At 44.3% G+C, this 20,121-nt stretch overlaps 1 protein-coding gene across 4 annotated transcripts in view; it reads left to right on the top strand.

The window, feature by feature from the left end:
* LOC121271655 (ubinuclein-2-like) overlaps window positions 1-20,121 on the top strand; it is a 77,455-nt gene that overhangs the window by 50,138 nt on the left and 7,196 nt on the right. For 3 of the 4 annotated variants that reach the window (XM_041177768.1, XM_041177769.1, XM_041177767.1), the window contains 5 exons: window positions 314-364; window positions 7,893-7,935; window positions 8,460-10,052; window positions 13,693-13,951; window positions 18,744-18,824. In XM_041177768.1, the coding sequence (XP_041033702.1) occupies window positions 314-364; window positions 7,893-7,935; window positions 8,460-10,052; window positions 13,693-13,951; window positions 18,744-18,824 (2,027 nt within the window). The remainder of the gene's footprint in view (window positions 1-313; window positions 365-7,892; window positions 7,936-8,459; window positions 10,053-13,692; window positions 13,952-18,743; window positions 18,825-20,121) is intronic. The other variant, XR_005941744.1, reaches the window with a different exon arrangement.

The raw sequence follows: 20,121 nt of genomic DNA, 5'->3' as shown, positions 1-20,121 counted from the left end.
CAGCTCATAGTGAATGGGGACTGATAGAGAAAAGAAACTGCACACTCAGAACCATTGAGAGAAAACTGGCATGGAAAAGATTAATGTCATTATGAGGTAATTGGGTACCATTCTTAAATTAGCATTAAAAGCATGCTATTGACACAGGGAATAGGGAATTTTATTCTACAACTGTTCCTTAACATTAGAGTTCTATTGACAGCCCACATTCTGATACGTGGATACATAGGGCAGACCACCCCATCCCCCAAAGATAGTTGATTATCCCTAATCAAGAACAATAATGTTACTGAATGTGTCTTTTCTGTTGCAGGATGCTGCTTAAAGAGAGCAAGAGAGTGCACAATCATCTAACCGCCACACCGTGAGTAGAACCACAGCCATTAGTTTTTTTTCCCACTTTTATTTTCCTCCTTCCCTCCCTCTAGAGGCACAGGCTCCTTCCTGAAATGTGTTCTGCAGGCTCATGCAGATTTCCAGAGCAATTGTTCATATGAGTGCTTTGGAAGTGAGTGTTAGCAGGTCACCCATCTACAGATCAGCACAGCACTGATTGATCCTGTGTTGGTGCCTGTGTCAATTTTCCTATCAATTCTCTTTACCTGATCATGCTTGTCCCAAGTCATGAAATGTATATGTGAATATAACTTGCATTTATGTAGCATCTTTAATGTAAGAAAGTATCCCAAGGCACTTCACATATGACAGAATCTCACAGTGCAGAAGAGGCCCTTCGGCCCATCGAGTATACACCAACACGTGAGAAACACCTGACCTACTTACCTAATCCCATTTACCAGCCTTGAATGCTATGACGTGCCAAGTGCTCATCGAGGTACTTTTTAAAGGCAACCCACCTCCACCACCCTCCCAGGCAGCGCATTCCAGACTTTTCCAGGTTTTTCCTCACATCCCCCCTAAACCTCCTGCCCCTCACCTTGAACTTATGTCCCTTTGTGACTGACCCTTCAACTAAGGGGAACAGCTGCTCCCTATCCACCCTGTCCATGCCCCTCATAATCTTGTACACCTCGATCAGGTCACCCCTCAGCCTTCTCTGCTCCAACGAAAACAACCCAAGTCTATCCAACCTCTCTTCATAACTTAAATGTTTCATCCTAGGCAACATCCTGGTGAAATTCCTCTGCACCCCCTCCAGTGCAATCACATCCTTCCTATAATGTGGCGACCAGAACTGCACACAGTACTCCAGCTGTGGCCTCATCAAGGTTCTATACAATTCCAACATGATCTCCCTACTTTTGTAATCTATGCCTCGATTGATAAAGGCAAGTTTCCCGTATGCCTTTTTCACCACCCCACTAACATGCCCCTCCACCTTCAGAGGTTTATGGACACACTCGCCAAGGTCCCTTTGTTCCTCAGAACTTCCTAGTGTCATGCCGTTCATTGAATAATTCCTTGTCAAATTACTCTTTCCAAAGTGTATCACCTCACACTTTTCAGAGTTAAATTCCCTGCCACTTATCTGCCCATTTGACCATCCCGTCTATACCTTCCTGTAGCCCAAGACACTTATCCTCACTGTTAACCACCCAGCCAATCTTTGTGTCATCCGGAAACTTACTAATCCTACCCCCCACATTGTCATCTATGTCATTTATAAAAAATGACAAATAATAAGGGACCCAGCACAGTTCCCTGTGGTACACCACTGGACACTGGCTTCCAGTCACTAAAGCATCCTTCTGTCATCATCCTCTGCCTCCTACAACTAAGCCAATTTTGAATCCGCCTTATCAAATTACCCTGTATCCCATGTGCATTTGCTGCCTTTATAAGTCTCCCATGTGGGACCTTGTCAAAGGCTTTGCTGAAATCCATATAAACTACATCAACTGCACTACACTCATCTACACATCTGGTCACCTCAAAAAATTCAATCAGATTTGTTAGGCATGACCTCCCTCTGACAAAGCCATGCTGAATATCCCTGATCAAACCTTGCCTCTGGAAGTGGAGATAGATTCCCTCCTTCAGAATTTTCTCTATTAGTTTCCCTGCCACTGACGTGAGACTCACTGGCCTGTAGTTCCCTGGCTTATCTCTACAGCTCTTCTTAAATAGCGGAACCACATTAGCTGTTCTCCAGTCCTCTGGCACTTCCCCTATGGCCAGAGAGGAATTAAAATTTGGGTCAGAGCCCCTGCAATCTCCTCCCTTGCCTCCCTCAGCAGTCTGGGACACAAATCATCTGGACCTGGAGATTTGTCCACTTTTAAGCCTGCCAACACCTCTAATACCTTGTGTCTCCCTATATCAGCTTGCTCAGGAACCTCGCAGTCTCGCTCCCTGAGTTCAATACCTTCGTCCTCATTTTCTTGGGTGAAGATGGACAGGCAGTATTCATTCAACACTCTAGCGAAGTCCTCTGGCTCCATCCATAGATTGCCCCCTTGGTCCCTAATGGGCCCTACTCTTTCCCTGGTTAATCTCTTCCCATTGATATACTTATAGAATATCTTGGGATTTTCCCTACTTCTACCAGCCAGAGCTTTCTCATATCCCCTCTTTGCTCTCCTAATTGCTTTCTTAAGCTCCACCATGCACTTTCTGTACTCCACTAATGCCTCCACTGATTTGCTTCCCTTGTACCAGCTAAAAGCTTCTCTTTTCCTTCTCATCGTATCCTGAATATCTCTGGTCATCCATTGTTACTCCTTCCTATCACCCTAGAGGGAACATGTTGAGCCTGTATCCTCCCCATTTCCTTTTTGAACGCCCCCCCCCCCACTGCTCCTCTGTAGATTTCCCCACAAGTAGTTGCCCCCAGTCTACCTTGGCCAGATCCTGCCTTATTTTACTGAAATCTGCTCTCCCCCAATCCAAAACATTTTTTTGCAACTTGTTTATTTCTTTGTCCATGACAAGCTTATAACATACCCATGTGTGAAGGTAATACACACACATACATATATATATATATATAAAAAAAATTGTGTATTATGTATTTACATTTTGTCAAACTCATGATTTTTGATGACAATTTCATGTTAACTTTTAAAATTGAAACTGCCAGATAAACAGATGGAAATCTAATGTAATGGCATATTTCCAGGCTATGGCCACTGGACGCTCCCACATAAGTGGTTGCTTTGTCCAGCACCCCACTGGGCGCTGCATTACTTTCCAGGCCATTTGAAGACTCTTTCCACATTCATGCTGAAAGCTGCAAGACTGTGGCGATTGTACGGTGACTGGACAGTGTGATAAGGGGTGAAATCCCTCTTTTCCACAAATGCTGCAGTGATTTCACAGGGTTGCACACTTTAACAAAGATTCAACTTTGTTCCAAAGAGTTAAACAGCATATTTGAACTCATTTGCACTAAAAAAAAATGCTGGGATTTCATGTCCTTGAACAGTCTGGTAAATAAATAACGCCAGTTTGGCTGTTGAGTGGATGCTTTTGGAGCAAAGCTGACAGACCTTGGGGAGGATGCAGAGAATAGTATCAGGAATGAGGAACTTCAAAAATGTGGAATAATTAGAGAATTTGTGGTTGTTTGCCTTGGAGCAGAGAAGGTTCAGGAGAGATTTAATAGAAGTGTTCAAAATCAGGAGGGGTTTTAATCAGTTAAATAAGAAACCCATTTCAACTGGTAAGAAGAGTCAGTAAGTAATCAGTAAATCGATCTTAAATAATTTGCACAAAGGACAGAGGTGAATTTTGTTTTTTTACAGCAAGTTATCATCTAGAAAGTTAGTGGAGACAGATTCAATAGTAACTTTCAAAAGGAATTGGATAAATACTTAAAAGAGGAGTGGGACCTGTTGGATTGGATAACTCCAATTAAAAAGCCAGTATAGGCATGATGGGTCGAAAGGCTGCCTCCTGTGCTGCATGATTCTATGGCAGTCAGAATTCCTTTGACGGGAAGAGAATAGAATGGAAAGAACTGCACGGGCTGGGGGTGTCTAATTCCAAAGTAAAATTTAGCTCCTGATTGTGTGGAGCACAGTTTTAGTCCACTTCACAGTCCACCTTTTTTTCAATCCAGCTGTGATCAAGGCCAATTTCCTTGCAGTTTTCCTATGAAAAGAGGATGAAGTCTCTGAACTTAATCCCTGAAAACACTGGGAATAATTCCATGTGATGAAGATAGCATTGATTTATTCATTCACTGCCTACCAGCGTTACTGATTTATCAGCCTGATGTGCAGCAGTGCCCCATGTTCACAGTACGCAAATAGTTTGTTTTTATTGCCCAACTATCTCGCATTCAGCAACAGGGAGTTAACTGCTCTTCTGCTTCTCATTGTCTCAATAAATTGGGATTTTATTTAATTTTTTCAACGCTTCAATCTCCTCACTGGTATTCTCCTCCCGCCCAAATGCCTGTCATTTTTTTAAGTATGGGCTTAGACAGCAAATGGGGACATGCTATTCGACCGAGGGGCAGTGCTGCCACTGACGAATCATGGGCTTCCAGCAGGCCTCACTCCAGACCCAGGACTTGATGACAAATTGTAATCTTATTATAGTTGCCCCATCAGAGATCAGTTGACTGAGCCTGACCAAGGGTGAACCTTACAGTCCTCCTGGGGCAGCATGCACTGCACAAGCTCACTGAGTGCTTGGGGGTTTCTTCCACATTTTATTTCAACTCTCATTTGATTGTTTTCCATCTCCCACAACACCCCTTGACCATTGTTGGTCATTAAATAGATAGATATTTGGTTTATTGAAAATCATCATGACTGCATGTGTTTAATTGGGATAATGCAAATAAAACACGTAATCATAATTCATAACAGTTATAGCAAATCATTGAAATAAACATAAGGTAGAAGATAATAGAAGGATGGCACAATTATGTTTTCAGTATACAAATAATTACAATATGTTGCAAAATGCAGCTCTCCTTAATTTACAGAATAAAAATGCACTTTGTATTAAAGCCCATAGATTATTTGTTGCCAAGTTGAGTTCATTAAATTCTCAATAATTTGCATACTATGTATGAGTTTTACAAAGCAGGGGATTAGGCTAACTCTTAGCCTGTCCTTTCTATATCTTATTTGCAGAATTATATCTTTTCTCCTTAATTCCATCTCATTCCAAGTGAGTGAGCATCTTAGTGCTCCTGATCACTGGTGCAGTCAGAGCCGAGTATTTATTCTGTGGTTGAGAGAAGATGCCTCTGAATGATGACCTTGAACTTGTTATGACTGATAAACCAAACCCAGCTCCCTGGGTGGCTTTTCCCTTTTTATTTGCTGTTTCATCCATTCAAGTGACCAATGGGTCATTCCATGGAGCACTTCAATATAAAGCCTCAGATTGGATTAAGGTGTACGATCAAAACTATTTCAATGATGAGATACCTAGAACTTCAACAAAAAAGCAAGTTAGCCAGTAAAGCAGTACAGGGGTCCCAGAACAGGGCTTGACCAGAGGTCATGAATTCAAATTCTACTGTTGCAAACAGAGCTCAATAAATTTTCTGATCTGTGGGCTGATACCAGAAAAAAATTATTAAAAGGGGCTGTTGGATTATCATAAGATCCCAACAGGCTCGATAATATGCTTCAAGGGAAGGAGCCTCCTTTCCTATCCATGCTGGCTTCCACCTGACTACAGTCCCCATATCGTGATGTGGCCAGTAAACACCACCCGGTCGAGATCCACCACCGCTATCTTGTTAACATGGGCTGGGGAACAAGCACTGGCTACACCCTGAGAACGAATAATGAAACAAAAGGAACACCCCCAATCTGAAATAAGAGTTGGAAGTGCACAGCAGGTCATTTAGCAAAGGAGCTTCTTCAAAACTGATCAAAAGACCCACCTAAACATAATTTGCTTTTCTCTTTTGGATGCTGACTGAGCTGCTGTACATTTTACATTTTTTAATTTGCAATCCCTTTTAAGCAACTCCCTTTAGGTTGCAAATAGTCGTTTGGTATCACAGACATGACTGGACAGCCTTGCTTGAAAGTAAGCTAAAAAAAAAAAGCGCTTGCTGGAATTGTGTAAGAGCAATGAGCTCTTGATATATATGATATATATATATATATATATATATATATATATAGCTGTGATATATATGACAAGGTTTGTCCTCACGGTTTGCTATGTCCACGTATGGGCTGCCCAAGACATACAAGTGATGTCCTCTACATCTTATATCTTATCTGTGAGTGGTTCACAACATGAATTGTCTCAATGGTTGGGTGAATTTCTACAACCAGTTTTGCCCAAGTTTTCCACATAGACAGTGAAGAATTCCTTCATATTTACAAAAGCCATACAGGACTTGCAAATCAATAGCAATGCTGTGTCCATGTGCTCATTTGACATGAGTAGCCTATTCCAAGGAAGCCATAGATATTTGCGCTGCAGCACTATACCATGGCAATCTAGACCCGCCGCCATTGCATGAATCCGTATTCATTGAACTTATGAACTTGGCAACTCCCACAGTTGAGTTCAGTTTTAATGACATCATGTATACCCAAATAGATGGTGTTGCCATGAGATCCCCTCTAGGCCCAGCTCTCTCAAATATCTTTGTTGGGTCCCATGAGAAACATGTCTTTGATGGAATGACACCTAACTACCTACCCCTCGCATATTTCCGATATGTTAATGATACGTTCGCTTTATTTAAATCCGTAGCTGCATATAACAATTTCCTTACATGTTTTAATGGGCTCCATCCTGCACTCAAAATTCACTATGAAATGGAGCAGTCAAATGAACTCCTCTTCCTTGACATACTAGTTGAGAAATCTGCCAGGGGATTCTCTGCCACGGTCTACCTTCACTGGTCAATTTACAGATTGGTATTCTTACAGCTCCACACGCTATAAGATTGGACATATCAGCAACTTTGTAAATAGGGCCTGAGACATTTGCTCACCATACAAGCTTGATGCTGGAATGGGGCACATCAAAGACATCCTGTGGGATAATGGCTCCCCGATCAGATGATTTCATGCTGTATATCATGCAAACTCATGAACGGGCCTAAGGCCGTCACTCTTGGCCCTGAAAAGTGCCCAGTCTACCTCCAGGTTACCCTGGAAGGGCAAGGTATCTCAAAAAATTTGAGCAACAGGTGAAGCTGGCTGTTTCATGCTGCTACAATGCAGTAGCAATATGAATGGTATTCGCCTGTAACAGGATGGTAGAGTCAAGCCAAAAAGAAGTGCCTTTTATCACACAAATGAGTAATGTGGTGTATGAATTTCAGTGCCAGTGTGATGTGAGCTACGTAGGATGTACGTCCCAAAAACTGGCGGATTGTATCAAACAGCATGTCCTAGCCACTGTTCTTAAAGGGCAGGGTACAGATCGTACCCAACCAGCCCATTCTTGCAAAACTCAAAGAACAGTGTCTAACATTAGATGTGATTCTGCAATCGGACCACATTTGCTAAATAATCCTCAATGTGCTAAGAATTACACTGACAACCAATTTAAGATTGTCATTCGGACTCACAGTGTGGTACATTTGCATGTACTGGAAGCAATATATATTAATACACAGGCCCCTATTCTTTGCAGACAGAACATGTATACACATTGTGCTTGATTCAGCTAAACAAAATAAGTGACAGTGACTCATTTTTCAGGGCAATGCCTTGACCAATCAGGATCAAGCTGCCAGGTTTAAATTTCAAGCAATGCTTCACAGTTTACTGACAGTCACCATCAGTGGTGCATTCTCCATGCAACACCACTTGCCAATCAATCAGCACTCTTTTCACATGCAGTGTAAATTGTTGTTTTCCCCCTTATATCGGTATTCTTGCGGGTGTCCTGATGAGTGCAAGACAAAAAGCTTTAATATGTCTCTTTTTTCAGCAATAGGCTTAGGTTGTTGCAGCCAAGATTTCTTTATCTCACTGTCTTTTCTTTCCTAGGGCTAAGAAGAAGGTAATATTAGCCCCAAAACCTAAAGTAAAGGTGAGTCTTTCCCTTTCCTCTTCTCCTCTTTTTCCCTCAAGTAAACATTGTTGGTTTATTTAAACTAGGTAACAACCAGAAAATAGAATGGAAGATAAAGTGCCCAATCAGAAACACAGTGCTTTGGGAGCAGTGTTAACGCAGGCAAACCTTGTGTTCTTTTGTCCTTGCTCAGTATATCTGTTGTGCCCCAGCCCCCTGCCTATACAGACTGAGACTCCTAATTACATTCCAGGAGCAGAGTGGAAGACCAGTCCAAACATAGCTTGTCTCAGTTGGTGCCTGTGGAGCAAGTTTATGACTGCAAAATGTGTCACTGAAACTGAGGCCTAAGTAATTCACCCCCTCCCCCACCTCTGCTCTTTTTCCCTCCCACTGCCCCACTTTCCCCCATTTTCTGGGTGGGGTTGGCGTTTATCTATTGTGTAGGCAGATGATGTTGCTGTTTAGGTGGGATGTGAAGTGATCTGACAATTGTTACAATCCCTCACTCTTAATTGTTTTTTCACTTTTCCTTTAAATAGGACTCAAGCCCCAAGAAAGAGCAGAAACTCACTACTGCAGGCAGCACTGGTCCGAAAGTGCTGCCTATGAGTAACGTCGCGCCTATCAGCATCTCAAGGTCCAGTTGTAATCAAAACCGGGAAACTATTTACCTGGACGACTCTCTGGATGAAGATCTGTCCCTTAAGCCCCCTTCTCTCGAATCGGTGTCGGATGCATTGTCTGTCTTCAACAATTCGGCCAAGATCGGCAGGATTGTAAATAACTCTGTTCCCCCTGCACCTCGACCTCAGCCTGTGGCGAAGGAAGATAAAAAGGTCATAGCCAAGGTCACACCTCTAGTTCTTTCCCCAAAAGCAGCCTCCTTTTCCCCAAAGTCAGCCACGCCGTCACCGAAAGCAACTGCGCCCCAGCCGAAAGCAGTCGTGCCATCTCCGAGAGCAGGCACGCCGTCCCCAAAAGCAGCCACGCCGTCTCCGAAACCAGGCATGCCGTCTCCGAAAGTGCCCACGCTTTCTCCTGTCCCTTTGACCTTCAGTCATTTATTTGGCCACAGTTCGGGCACCAAGAAATCCCAGGAAGGGTCCCGACCAGGGATGACCAGCTTGATCGCCGGCTACACCACACCTTCGTCCCAAACACCCAAACCCCCCCCAGTGACTTGCACGGCCAAGCAGCACCAGCCAGGATTGCAGAGGCTGAGCCAGTCACAGGCCCAATCCGCCAAACAGCAATCCCAGTCCAGCATGCACCTCAACAGCCTTGTGTCACACCCCCAAATTTCTGCCGGCAAAACGCACCAAAATCCGGTAGTAAAGTTGAACGCCTGTCCACAGCACCTGCTCCCCAGTCATATGCCACAGTTGTCAGAGAAGTCGACTGCCTACCCGACGTCCTTTTCTCCCTCGGCCACCAGCAGCACCCAGGTTTCTCACACTGCAGTGTCTCGGACCAGTTCCAGCCCGTCTACCTCTAGCGATTACACGCCCAAAGCCACAGTGCCCTCGAGCACCTCGGCCCAAGGCTTTAAACCTCCCTTCTCCATGGCTGGCCCACTCAAGCCCACAGCCCCTTCAAGCACCGTGAACCAGAATGTGTCGACGGGGTCAAGTAGTCTGACCGGGACTCCAGCCAGCAGGCAAAGCAGCGGTAAACACTCTGGCAGCCCATCCGGCAGCAGGCAGTCGCCTTCCGGATCGACCGCCAGTCAGCAGCAGTCAGCAGCTCTTGTAAAAAAAACCTCAGTGCCTCAGAAACTGGCCAGCCCGCTGGGTGCTGGGACTCTTGGCAGAAGCACCACAGCCGGAACTGTCAGCCGTGGCAGCTTGAGCGTGAGCGGGGCGCCCGTCAGGAGCAGTGGAACTGTCGGTAGGAGCAGCGTCGCTGGGGCAGTGGGCATCGGCACCACAAACCGCAGCACCACGAGCCCGAATGTCTCTGTCAGTCGGACTGGGTCTCTCAGCAATTCAGCTGCTAATAGGAGCAGCCCTAGCGGAACTGTCAGTAGGACTAATGTGAGTGGGGGGCCGGGAAGTGGTGCTCAGGTTGCTATAAAAATGCTGCCCTCCCTACACAGGCCCCCCTCTGGCTCAGGATCATCAACTGGTATCCAGGTAACTACTTGCTGAAATTGTTGCTCTCTACGTTCCCATGTTTTAATAGACTGGGAAAACAGGTCTATCTCAAGCGGGCTGGAATAGGAAAGTGGGAAAGTGATGCTCCACTTGCTCAGAGTCTTGGTTAGATGCCATATGCATTACTGTAAGTGGATTGATTGCCCTGTTTCAATTTTTCTATGTTATGTTTAGTTTTGGACACCAAACCTCAGGAACAATAATTTGGCTTTGGGAAGGGAAAGGCACAAAAAGGGTGGAGTTTTTCGCAGAGAACTTCGATAGGCTATTGTGTGCTTTGCCTCCTGAACCCTACATTCTGCCCCAAACCCCTCATGTGAGAACTTTCCTCTCGGGGCAAAATCTCGACTCTCGTTCCTTCCCACAATGCCATGACCATAGCTGCATTTTCCAAAACAACAATTATCTTGATTCAATGAGATGTGGCCAAGCAATCTCCACTACCTGACCCCGGTGACCGTTCATCAATCTGAGCCTGATGGTATGTGTGGACTATTAGACCCCGATAGGCATCACAGCCAAGTGTTTAATGTCATTTCTTGATACACATGCATCAACTTCCCAGCAGAATCAGAGGCAGGTTGATAGCAACCTGGCCAGTTATTTTTAAATCCTTTGTCTTCCTCTTGGTGCAGTGCCTCAAGGCGTGGACTGTATCAACTAAATCCCTGATCCTCTTCTCTGGTCTCTCTACTGTTTGTGAACCTCAGTGCTGCGCCACATTGAGTATAGGTCCCCAGAACAACAAAGAGAGCTGGACAGAGAAGCACTGTACAAGAGGTGCAAATGCATAATTTCCAACATTTGATGATTGTTGAATTGCTCCTCACTAAGTAGAGTTTTATAAGGCTGTTGTAACCTTTGGTTCTATAGTATTAGAAGATCCCTTCTCTGTTCCTAATTGGTCTTAGGAGGGTGTACCAGTAACCCGCACTGCGCATTTAATTAATACATTGGGTGTATTGCATGTACTGGCTGGAGATATTCTTGTTCATCAACCTTAGGGACACAAATAAAGATTTTCATTAAATGGTACTCCCCAACACCCTCAAGACAGCCCAAAGCATTTACAACCAATGAAATGTCGTCATTAGACACATTCAAGACATCATCACTTTTGCAGGTAACACAGCAGGAAGTTTTCACTCAGAAAGACCCCACAAACATGATTTTCAAATGTATTCATTCATGAGATGTGCAGACAAAGCCAGCATTTATTGCCCATCCTGCATTGCCTTTGAGAAGCTAGTGGTAAGTTGCCTTCTTGAATTGTTGCAGTCCATGTGGTGCAGGTACACCCACAGTACTGTTACAGAGGGAGTTTCAGGACTTTGATCCACAACAATAAAGAAACAACGATATAATACCAGGTTAGGGTGGCATGGGACTTGGAGGGAAAATCGTAGGCGGTGATGTTCCAATGTGTCTGCTGCCCGTGCCCTTCTAGGTGATAAGAGGTTCCATGTTTGGAATGTGCTGTTGAAAAAGTCTTCATGAGTTGCTGCCGTGCACCTTGTAAAATAGTACTCGCAGCAACCGCTGTGCATCGGTGGTGGAGGGAGTTAATGTTGGTTGACGAATTGCCGATCAACTGGGCTGCTTTGCCCTGGATGGTGTTGAACTTCTTCAGTGTTGTTGGAGCTGCACTCATCCAGGCAAGTGGAGAGTATTCCATCACATTCCTGACTTGTGCCTTGTAGATGGACAGGCTTTGGGGAGTCAGTAAGTGAATTATTCACCACAGAATTCCCAGCCTCTGACCTACTCTTACTCTTAACAGCATTTTATGGCTTGTCCATAAAATTTCAGTGATCCCCAGGATGTTGATGGTGGATTCAACAATGAAAATGCCATTGAATGTCATGGGGAGGTGCTAGACTGCCTCTTGTTGGAGATGGTCATTGCCTGGCATTTGTGTGGCATAACCATTACTTGCCACTTATTACCCCAAACCTGAATATTGCCCAGGCCTTGCTGTATGCAACCACATACTGCTTCATTATCTGAGGAATTGTGAATGGATCTGATCGCTGCGCAATCAACAGCAAACTTTCCCACTTGGTGGGGGAGAGAGGACCAGGAGCAGAGTTACTCCTGGGCTGAATACTGGATAGTTGTTATGCTTCTCCCAGTGACTGCCACAGATTGGCTGGACTGTAGCCCTGTTAATAGGCGGTTCACTGATAAACCCAGCAACAGAGTGAGAAATTGAATTGAGGAGACAGGGTGTCTCCCTTTCACAGAAAAATTGCTTTCACTTTTTAAGTATTTTTTAAAAATTATTTTGGTTATGCGATTTCTTTTCTCTCCACAATTTTCCATTCCATTTTTGTCTTGTGTGACACCGATTCATACTTATGTCATACCCTGAAGGCTCTGCAGTTGGCCTTAATTTGCTGCTTTTGATGTGGTTGATCACACCATCCACTTCTCCACCCTCACCTAGCTGGGTGGGACTGCACCCACCTGGTTCCATTGTTATCTATGCAGAGAATACCTAGAATCACCGGCAATGATTTCTGTTCTGACTCGAGTACCATTGCCTCGTGTGTGTCTGTGTGTGTGTGTGTCTGTGTGTGTGTGTGTCTGTGTGTGTCCTCGAGGATCTGTACTTGACCACCAATTTTTTTTTTACAGCTACATGCTATTCCTTGGCACCATCATCTGAAAGCACAGTGTTAGTTTTCACATATACGCTGACGGCACCAAGTTCTACCTCGCCACTGCCTTTCTTGACCTAACCCCACTGTCTCTAAATCTTCAGACTATTTATCTGATATCCAATACTGGATGAGCAGAAATTTCCTCCAAATAAACAATGAGAAGACTGAAGCCATTGACTTTGGTTCTTGCCACAAACTCTGTTCCCTAGCCACTGACTACATTACCTTCCCTGGTAATCACCTTGAGGCTGAAGCAGACTGTTTGCAACCTTGGCATTATCTTTGACCCCAAGATAAGCTTCCGACTACACACCATGGCAGCACTGGGACTGTGTACTTCCACTCATGGAATATTACCTGCCTCAGCTCATCTGCTGCTGAGACCCTCGTGCATGCCTTTCTTACCTCTTGACTTGACTATGCCAACAAACTCCTAGCCAATCTCCCATATTCTATCCTTTGTTAACAGGAGGTCATCCAAAATTGTGCTGCCTCAACTCGCACCATGTCCTATTCCCCTAACATCCCTGTGCTCGCTGATCTGTGTTGGCTCCAGATCAAGCAACATCTTGAAAACAAGGCTGAGAATTTTAAAATCAAATCTCTCCATAGCCTCACCCTCCCTACCTCTGTAATCATCTCCAGCCCCAAAACTCTCCCTGATATCCACACTCTTGCAATCCTGCCTCTTGAGCATCCCTGGTTTTAATCAACCCACATTAGCAACTGTGCCTTCAGCTTCCAAGACCCTAAGCTCTGGACTTCCCTTCCTAAAATCTCTGCCTCTCTCTCTCCTCCTTCAGGATGCTCCTTAAAACCTACATTTTTGACCAAGCTTTTGGCCAGTTACCCTGGTATCTTCCGATGTGTGTGTGTCACATTTTGTTTGATAATGCTCCTGTGAAGCACCTTGGGACGTTTTACTACATAAGTACAAGTTGTTGTTGTTGTTCCAGGCAACTGCTGGATCGACCTTATTGGCAAACACGTCACCTCTGACTCTAATGACATCGCCCCTGAATGTAACGAATCTGAACGCTACGTCAGCGTCTCTGAACTCAGCAGCAGCGTTCAGCATGTTGGGCGGTCTTGTTCCCGTTTCCCTGCCCTTCCAGCTCCCGCTCAACCTGCTCAGCTTCGCTTCAGAATCAGATGTCTCCACCACTGCGCCTACTGGATCTACCTCAGTCACGTTCCAGCACAACTTAACGCAAAGTAAGTCCTCGGGATTGGAGGGATGAGGGGTCCTGGTTTTGGGGATGCAGGGAACCTGTCACAGACTCGTGGATGAGCCATAGGGACACTGAGATCAGACATTGTCGTGCAGGTGGCGAGGTGCCTGAGCGGCTCTCCTGCCCTGTTCTAAGTCATCTGTCCACTCTTGAATAGATAGTCATGGTGCTTGGCTCGGAGAAGGTTCTGAAGAGAGAAAGCAATGGGTTTTAAAAAAGAGTTTGCTGGATGACAGGTTCAGCTGTTGGCTTGCTGTTCCATACCCAATGTTGCCTCATCTTCGTTGGGTTCCTACAGTAAACATTGGCATCCTAAACCTGCAACCTTCAGCCACTAGAAGGTCAAGGGCAGCAAATGAGTAGGAATGGTATCGCCTCCAAGTTTTTTACATATTCATTCATGGGATGTTGGCGTTGCTGACAAGGGCAGCATTTGTTGCCCATCCCTAATTGCCCTTGATCTGGATGGCTTGCTAGGCCATTTCAGAGGGCACTTAAGAATCAACCACATTGCTGTGGGCCTCGAGTTGCATGGAGGCCAGACTGGGTAAGGATGTCAGATGGCCTTCCCGAAAGGACATTAGTGAACTAGATGGGTTTTTACAGCAATCGGAGATAATTGTCACGGCCACCATTACTGGGACTAGCTTTAGAATTCCAGATTTATTACTTGAATTTAAATTCCACTAGCTGCTGTGGTGGGATTTAAACCCATGCCCCCAGATCATTAGCCTGGGTCTCTGGATTACTAGTCCAGAGGCATCACCACTGCACCACCATCTCCCCATCATCCCAATGTGTCACCATTACTGAGTAAAGTCCTCCCCAACAAGACTGTGGGAGGCTGTTTACCATACGGAATGTAGCAGATCACAAAGGTGGCTCACCACCACCATCTCAAGGGCAGTTAGAGATGGACAATAAATGCCAACTAGCCCACACTCTGTGAATTAATATATGCTTGTAAAATCTGGGATGATGTCTGAAGGCTCCAGATAGCCTCAGTACAGTGTGGGGAGTGGGAGCACAGTGTGGGAAATAAAACTCTCACCCACCAGGACTGTGGTAGATGTGGAACAAACATAAAAGGTAATGATTTGGTTTCAATCAACCCATTCTGAAAGGAAATGAATTAATATGTATTGGGAAGGGAGAGTTGAGGCTCATAGAATGGTTCCGGTACAGAAGAAGGCCATTTGGCCTGTCGTCTTTGTACCAGCTCTCTGCAAGAGCAACCCAGTTAGTCCCACTCCCCCTGTCTTTTCCCCTTAGCCCTGCACATCTTTTCTCTTCAGATAATCATCCAATTCCCTTTTGAAAACCACAATTGAATCTACTTCCACTACACTCTCAGATTAAGAGTCTTGTTTCACTTTTCTGATAAACAAGAATTGTGAAAATTCCTTGTTTCCCAAACTAGGTGCTGAAGGGAGCAGGCGAGGGGTTGTGGGTAGTCCATGATAGAATGATGGAAAGTTTGATAAGCTGAATGTTTATTTACACTGGGCTTACTCACCTTTCAACAGTGAGCAGTATCAAGTCGGCTGTCTTCATAACAAAGACTGACCGGAGGGTTTTCATTGTCAATGTGCTGAGGCACACTGCTCACTGGCCTGTGCTCAATGTCATGGAATGGGAGGATGCAGATCCACTGACCTGCTACACCCCATTTCTGAATTGGGCTGGACTGAGCTAGTAGTCACCGAGAAGGAGGCATCTTCTTTTGGAGGTTCAGGGAAGGGGTGGAGGGTGTTTCCTGGGCAGCAGCTTGCAAGCATACAGTCTGAGAGCAGTACCCCCTATACAGTACCCTTGTAGGAAGAGTCTGACAGACTGACAAAAGGATACAAGCGTGACATGCAAATTTGTACAAAACTACTTCCACCAGTCCTCCTGGGGCCTGAATGATGTGGAAGCCCAGTTACCTCAAAATAATCATAAAACCATCAAAAAATGCTGTTAGCATGCTTGTAAAAGCATCCTAAAAACTGTGAAAGTATTGCCATTTTGTTCCCGATGGTTTGCTATTTATATATTACGTCAGCGACATCCCAGTTTCAGGATCAAGTCTCTCGCTTCTTCCAACAAAGTTAAAGTTCCCTTCACTCAGTTTCCTCCCGAAAGCAGTGACGCACACTGGGTGCGGGTTCTATCGGTGCCCAATATACTGAGTGGCCTAGACAGTGCATAGTAACAGGCTATTCGACTATGGGGCCATCAGAGCCAATCCCACTCACCTGACATTAAGAAAGATTTGCATTTATACAGAGCTTCTCACAGTCTTACCATGTTCCAAAGCACTTTGCAACCAATGAACGAACATTTTGAAGTGTAGTCAGTGTTGTAATGTAGGGACATGGCAGCCAGTCTGTACACAGCAAGCTCCCACAAGCAGCAAAAAGTGAAGAGCTCACTCAAAAGACCGCATACTTCCTTGACATTCTGTTAACTCAACGTTATTACAATTACACAGCTCTTGAGTCTCTGTAACTACAAGCTGAATTAATAATTTTTTTATTAAGAGCTTCATCTCACACTGGAGGCTTCAACCCATCCACATCCAACAACCTGCTCTGAAAACTCTGCTCACATTTTGACGACTGAGATAATCCACAACATTCTAAAACAATCAGCAACAATCTAAATAATGCAACCAAAACTTTCTTTAAAAAAGCCAATTCGCCCAACATTAACGGATCCTTTAAAAGAATTCCAGGAACCAGATCTGCATCTTTGCCAAAATCTAATCAGCTCTTCCTTGTAGCACACCCTATCTGTGTACCAAGTTTCATTGAAATGTGCACATTAGTTTTTGAGATTTATTGTTTACAGACAAACAAACAGAGGTGAAAACATTACCTCTGCTCACCTTCAGTAGCAGAGATAATTAAATAAATGAATTGAGTAACCTGTTTTAGGTTTTGGGTGAGGGTCCAGAGTTGGCCAGGACACCGGAGAGAACTTCCTCCTCTTCAAAGTAGTGCCATGGGATCTTCTCCATCCACCCAAGAGAGCAGACAGGGCCCAATCTGATGTCTCATCTGACAGACAGCATCTCTGACAGTGCAACATTCCCTCAGTACTGCATTGAAATTCCAGATTTTGGGTTCATGCTGCATAGTGGAACTTGAACTCTCAACCTTCTGACTCAGGTGAGAGTGCTACCCACAGACCCATGGTTGACACTTGAGGCTTTCCAGTGTGATCCTGGGTTAATGTTACAGGGGCTAGCCTCCCCACCACCCCCTCATCTCTGGTTGAAGACCCAACCATCTTGTTAATGGAGATCAACAAACTGAATACAAACTGGGGATTTAAGGCTCACAAGCACATTGTGCAATGGGTTTACTTCCTGAACTAACTTGGGGTGTAGATGGGAACGTGCTAACAATTTATAAACTATGTTTAACCAATAACTACAACCATTCTTTATGCCTGGTGTTTAGAAGGTTGCTACGTTTATTGCAGTTTGAGTTCTTGATGAAGTAACAGAGAGGGTTGGCGAGGGTAACTGATGGTGTATATATAGACTTTGATAAAATCACCAAATAATAGAATCATTAGCAAAAGTGAAGCCCATTGAGTAAAATGGGCAGTGGCAGCATGGGTATAAAATTGGTTAAGGGACTAGAAAGCAGAGTCACGGTGAATGGTTAGTTTGCAGACTAGAGGGAAGTATATAGTAGCCCCCTCCTGGAGTAAATATCAGAACCACTACTATTTTTGAGAGATATTAATAACCTAGACTAGACAAGGCATAATTTCAAAGCTTTCTGATGGCACAAAACTCAGGAATATATAAAAAAAATAGTGACGAGATTTGTAGCAGATTTCAGGAGGACATGGACTGGTGAAATGAGCAAACTCGAAGATGATGGAATGTAAAAATGGTTATTGGCCTCACTCTGTAAAGTGATGCATTTTGGTAAGAAGAATGAGAGGAAGCAATCCTCTTTAATGGCTTTAAAACAGTTTAAATGGTTGAAGAACAGAGACTTGGGGGTTCACATAAACAGATGTTTGAAGGTGGCAAGGCAAGTTAAGGCTTTAAAAATATTATAGAAGGTGCTCGGCTTCGTAGAGACCTGGCATAACTTCCTTGGTTTTGTATTGTAAACCTTTGTAAGTTGCTGCTTGTGCCTCAGCTGGAGTATTGTGTTCAGTTTTGAAGGGATGGCCAAGCCTTCGGAGAGCTCCTGAGGAAATTTACTAGAATGGTACTAGGATGAGGGAGTTCAGTGAAGTGAAGAGACTGGAGAAGCTAGGATTGTAATCCTTAAGATTAGAAAAGATGAGAGGAGATTTAATACACATGTTCAAAATCAAGAGAAGTTTTGCTAGCAAGAATAAGGAGAAACTGTTTGCCCTGGCAGGACAGTTGGTAACGTAAGGACATGGGCTTTTTGGCAAAAGACCAGGGGGGACGGAATTTGTTTTTTTGCAATAAGTTCTGATGATCTAAAATGCACTGCTGACCAGGTGGTAGAATTAGATTTAATAATAACTTACAAAAGGGAATTAGATTAATACTTGAAAAGGAGAAATTTGCATGACTTTGGGGGAAAAAGGAGGAGATTGGGACTAATTTGTAGCTCTTTCAAAGAGATGGCACCAGGCTTAATGCTTTGCACGGCCTTCAGTGCTGTATGATTCTCTGATTCTAAAGGTTTATCACTCCCTGAAGACCTGTGCTAGCAAGGTATGGAAGCTTGGCTCTCCTAAAAAGGAGATGGATGGGCTGTTCAACCTCTCAATTTTCTCCCTCTTCCTGACAGGTATTTTGAAAGGTTTGCAGTCTGGTTCTACACAGCTTTCCCGATCAAGTGTGCCAGCCCACTTACAACAGGCCTACACAGGTACCATTCTGTTTGTACACATGCCATGCATGGTGATTTTGAGTGTTTTATTGGGCCAATGCAGCAGTATCTGCTGTTTGATAAACAAGTTATGGATCAAGTCTCCAGAATTATTCCTTTCAGTCTAGTATTTGGGTTTCACTGCAATGTGGTTGGTGGAGAATGATGACTTTAAGTTTCTCAACCATTGTACCAAGAACTGCATTAGAATTAGCATCTTACCCAAAAACTACTCTGTGAACTGCTGCATCACAAGAGTGCCTGGAGACTCCCAGCAAGTATTGATACAGCCCCGGGGCCAACACCCACAATCCAATGGACAGAGTTGGGCAGCCAATAATGCTGAGCAACAGAAACAACCTTTCACCAACAGTCAGATACCAAAATCTGATAATGTGAGCTTTATACTTGTACTCAGGATATGGGACATTTAACACCCATCCCTAGTAGTAGTGAACTGGCTGATTTGCTGGGCTATTTCAGAAGGCATAAAGGGTCATTCATATAATGTGGGAATACAAAAGCAGTAGTGAATATATTAAACTGGAACTAAAATGAGTTATTGAAGTTAGTTCCACAAATTGCCGTAGTGAGATTTGAACCCGGAGCTTCTAGCTGTTTAATGCAGTGCAATCACTGCTATATTTGATACCCTTTGACGCTTTTTTAAATTCATTCATGAGATGTGGGCGTAACTGGCTAGGCCAGCATTTATTGCCATCTCTAATTGCCCTTGAGAAGGTGGTGGTGAGCCACTGCCTTGGACCACCGTAGCCCATGTGGCGTCGGTACACCCACAGTGCTGTTAGGGAGTGAGTTGCAGGAATTTAGATGCTGCATAAGTCCTGTCATCAGTCATTACATTGTGAAACTGGTGTTAAGCAAACTGTTCTGAAATGGACTACGCTGTATGAAGTGATGCACTTTGGAAAGCATAAAGAGACAAGGCAATATAAACTAGATTTTAAAGTGGTGCAGGGACAGTGAGGCCTAGGGTTTGCAAATAGATCTTTGAAGGGGACAGGAAAAATTTAGACATCTGTTTAAAATAAAAAGGAGCTTCATAAATAGAGGCATAGAATGCATTAGCAAGGAGGTTTTGCGGAATCTTTAGAAAATATGGTTAGACCTGTACTGGAGGAGTGTGTGCAGTTCGGAGCATCACACTTAAGGCAGGATGTCAAGGCCTTGGAGAGATTTACCAGAATGGGGCCAGGGATGAAGGACTTCAGTTATGTCGAAAGACTGGAGAAGCTGGGATTACTTTCCTTAGCAGAAAAAGTTAAGGGAAGTTTTA

The sequence above is a fragment of the Carcharodon carcharias genome, chromosome 31, assembly GCF_017639515.1.
Source record: "Carcharodon carcharias isolate sCarCar2 chromosome 31, sCarCar2.pri, whole genome shotgun sequence".
Lineage (NCBI taxonomy): Eukaryota > Metazoa > Chordata > Chondrichthyes > Lamniformes > Lamnidae > Carcharodon > Carcharodon carcharias.
This window is presented reverse-complemented; position numbering and strand designations above follow the sequence as displayed.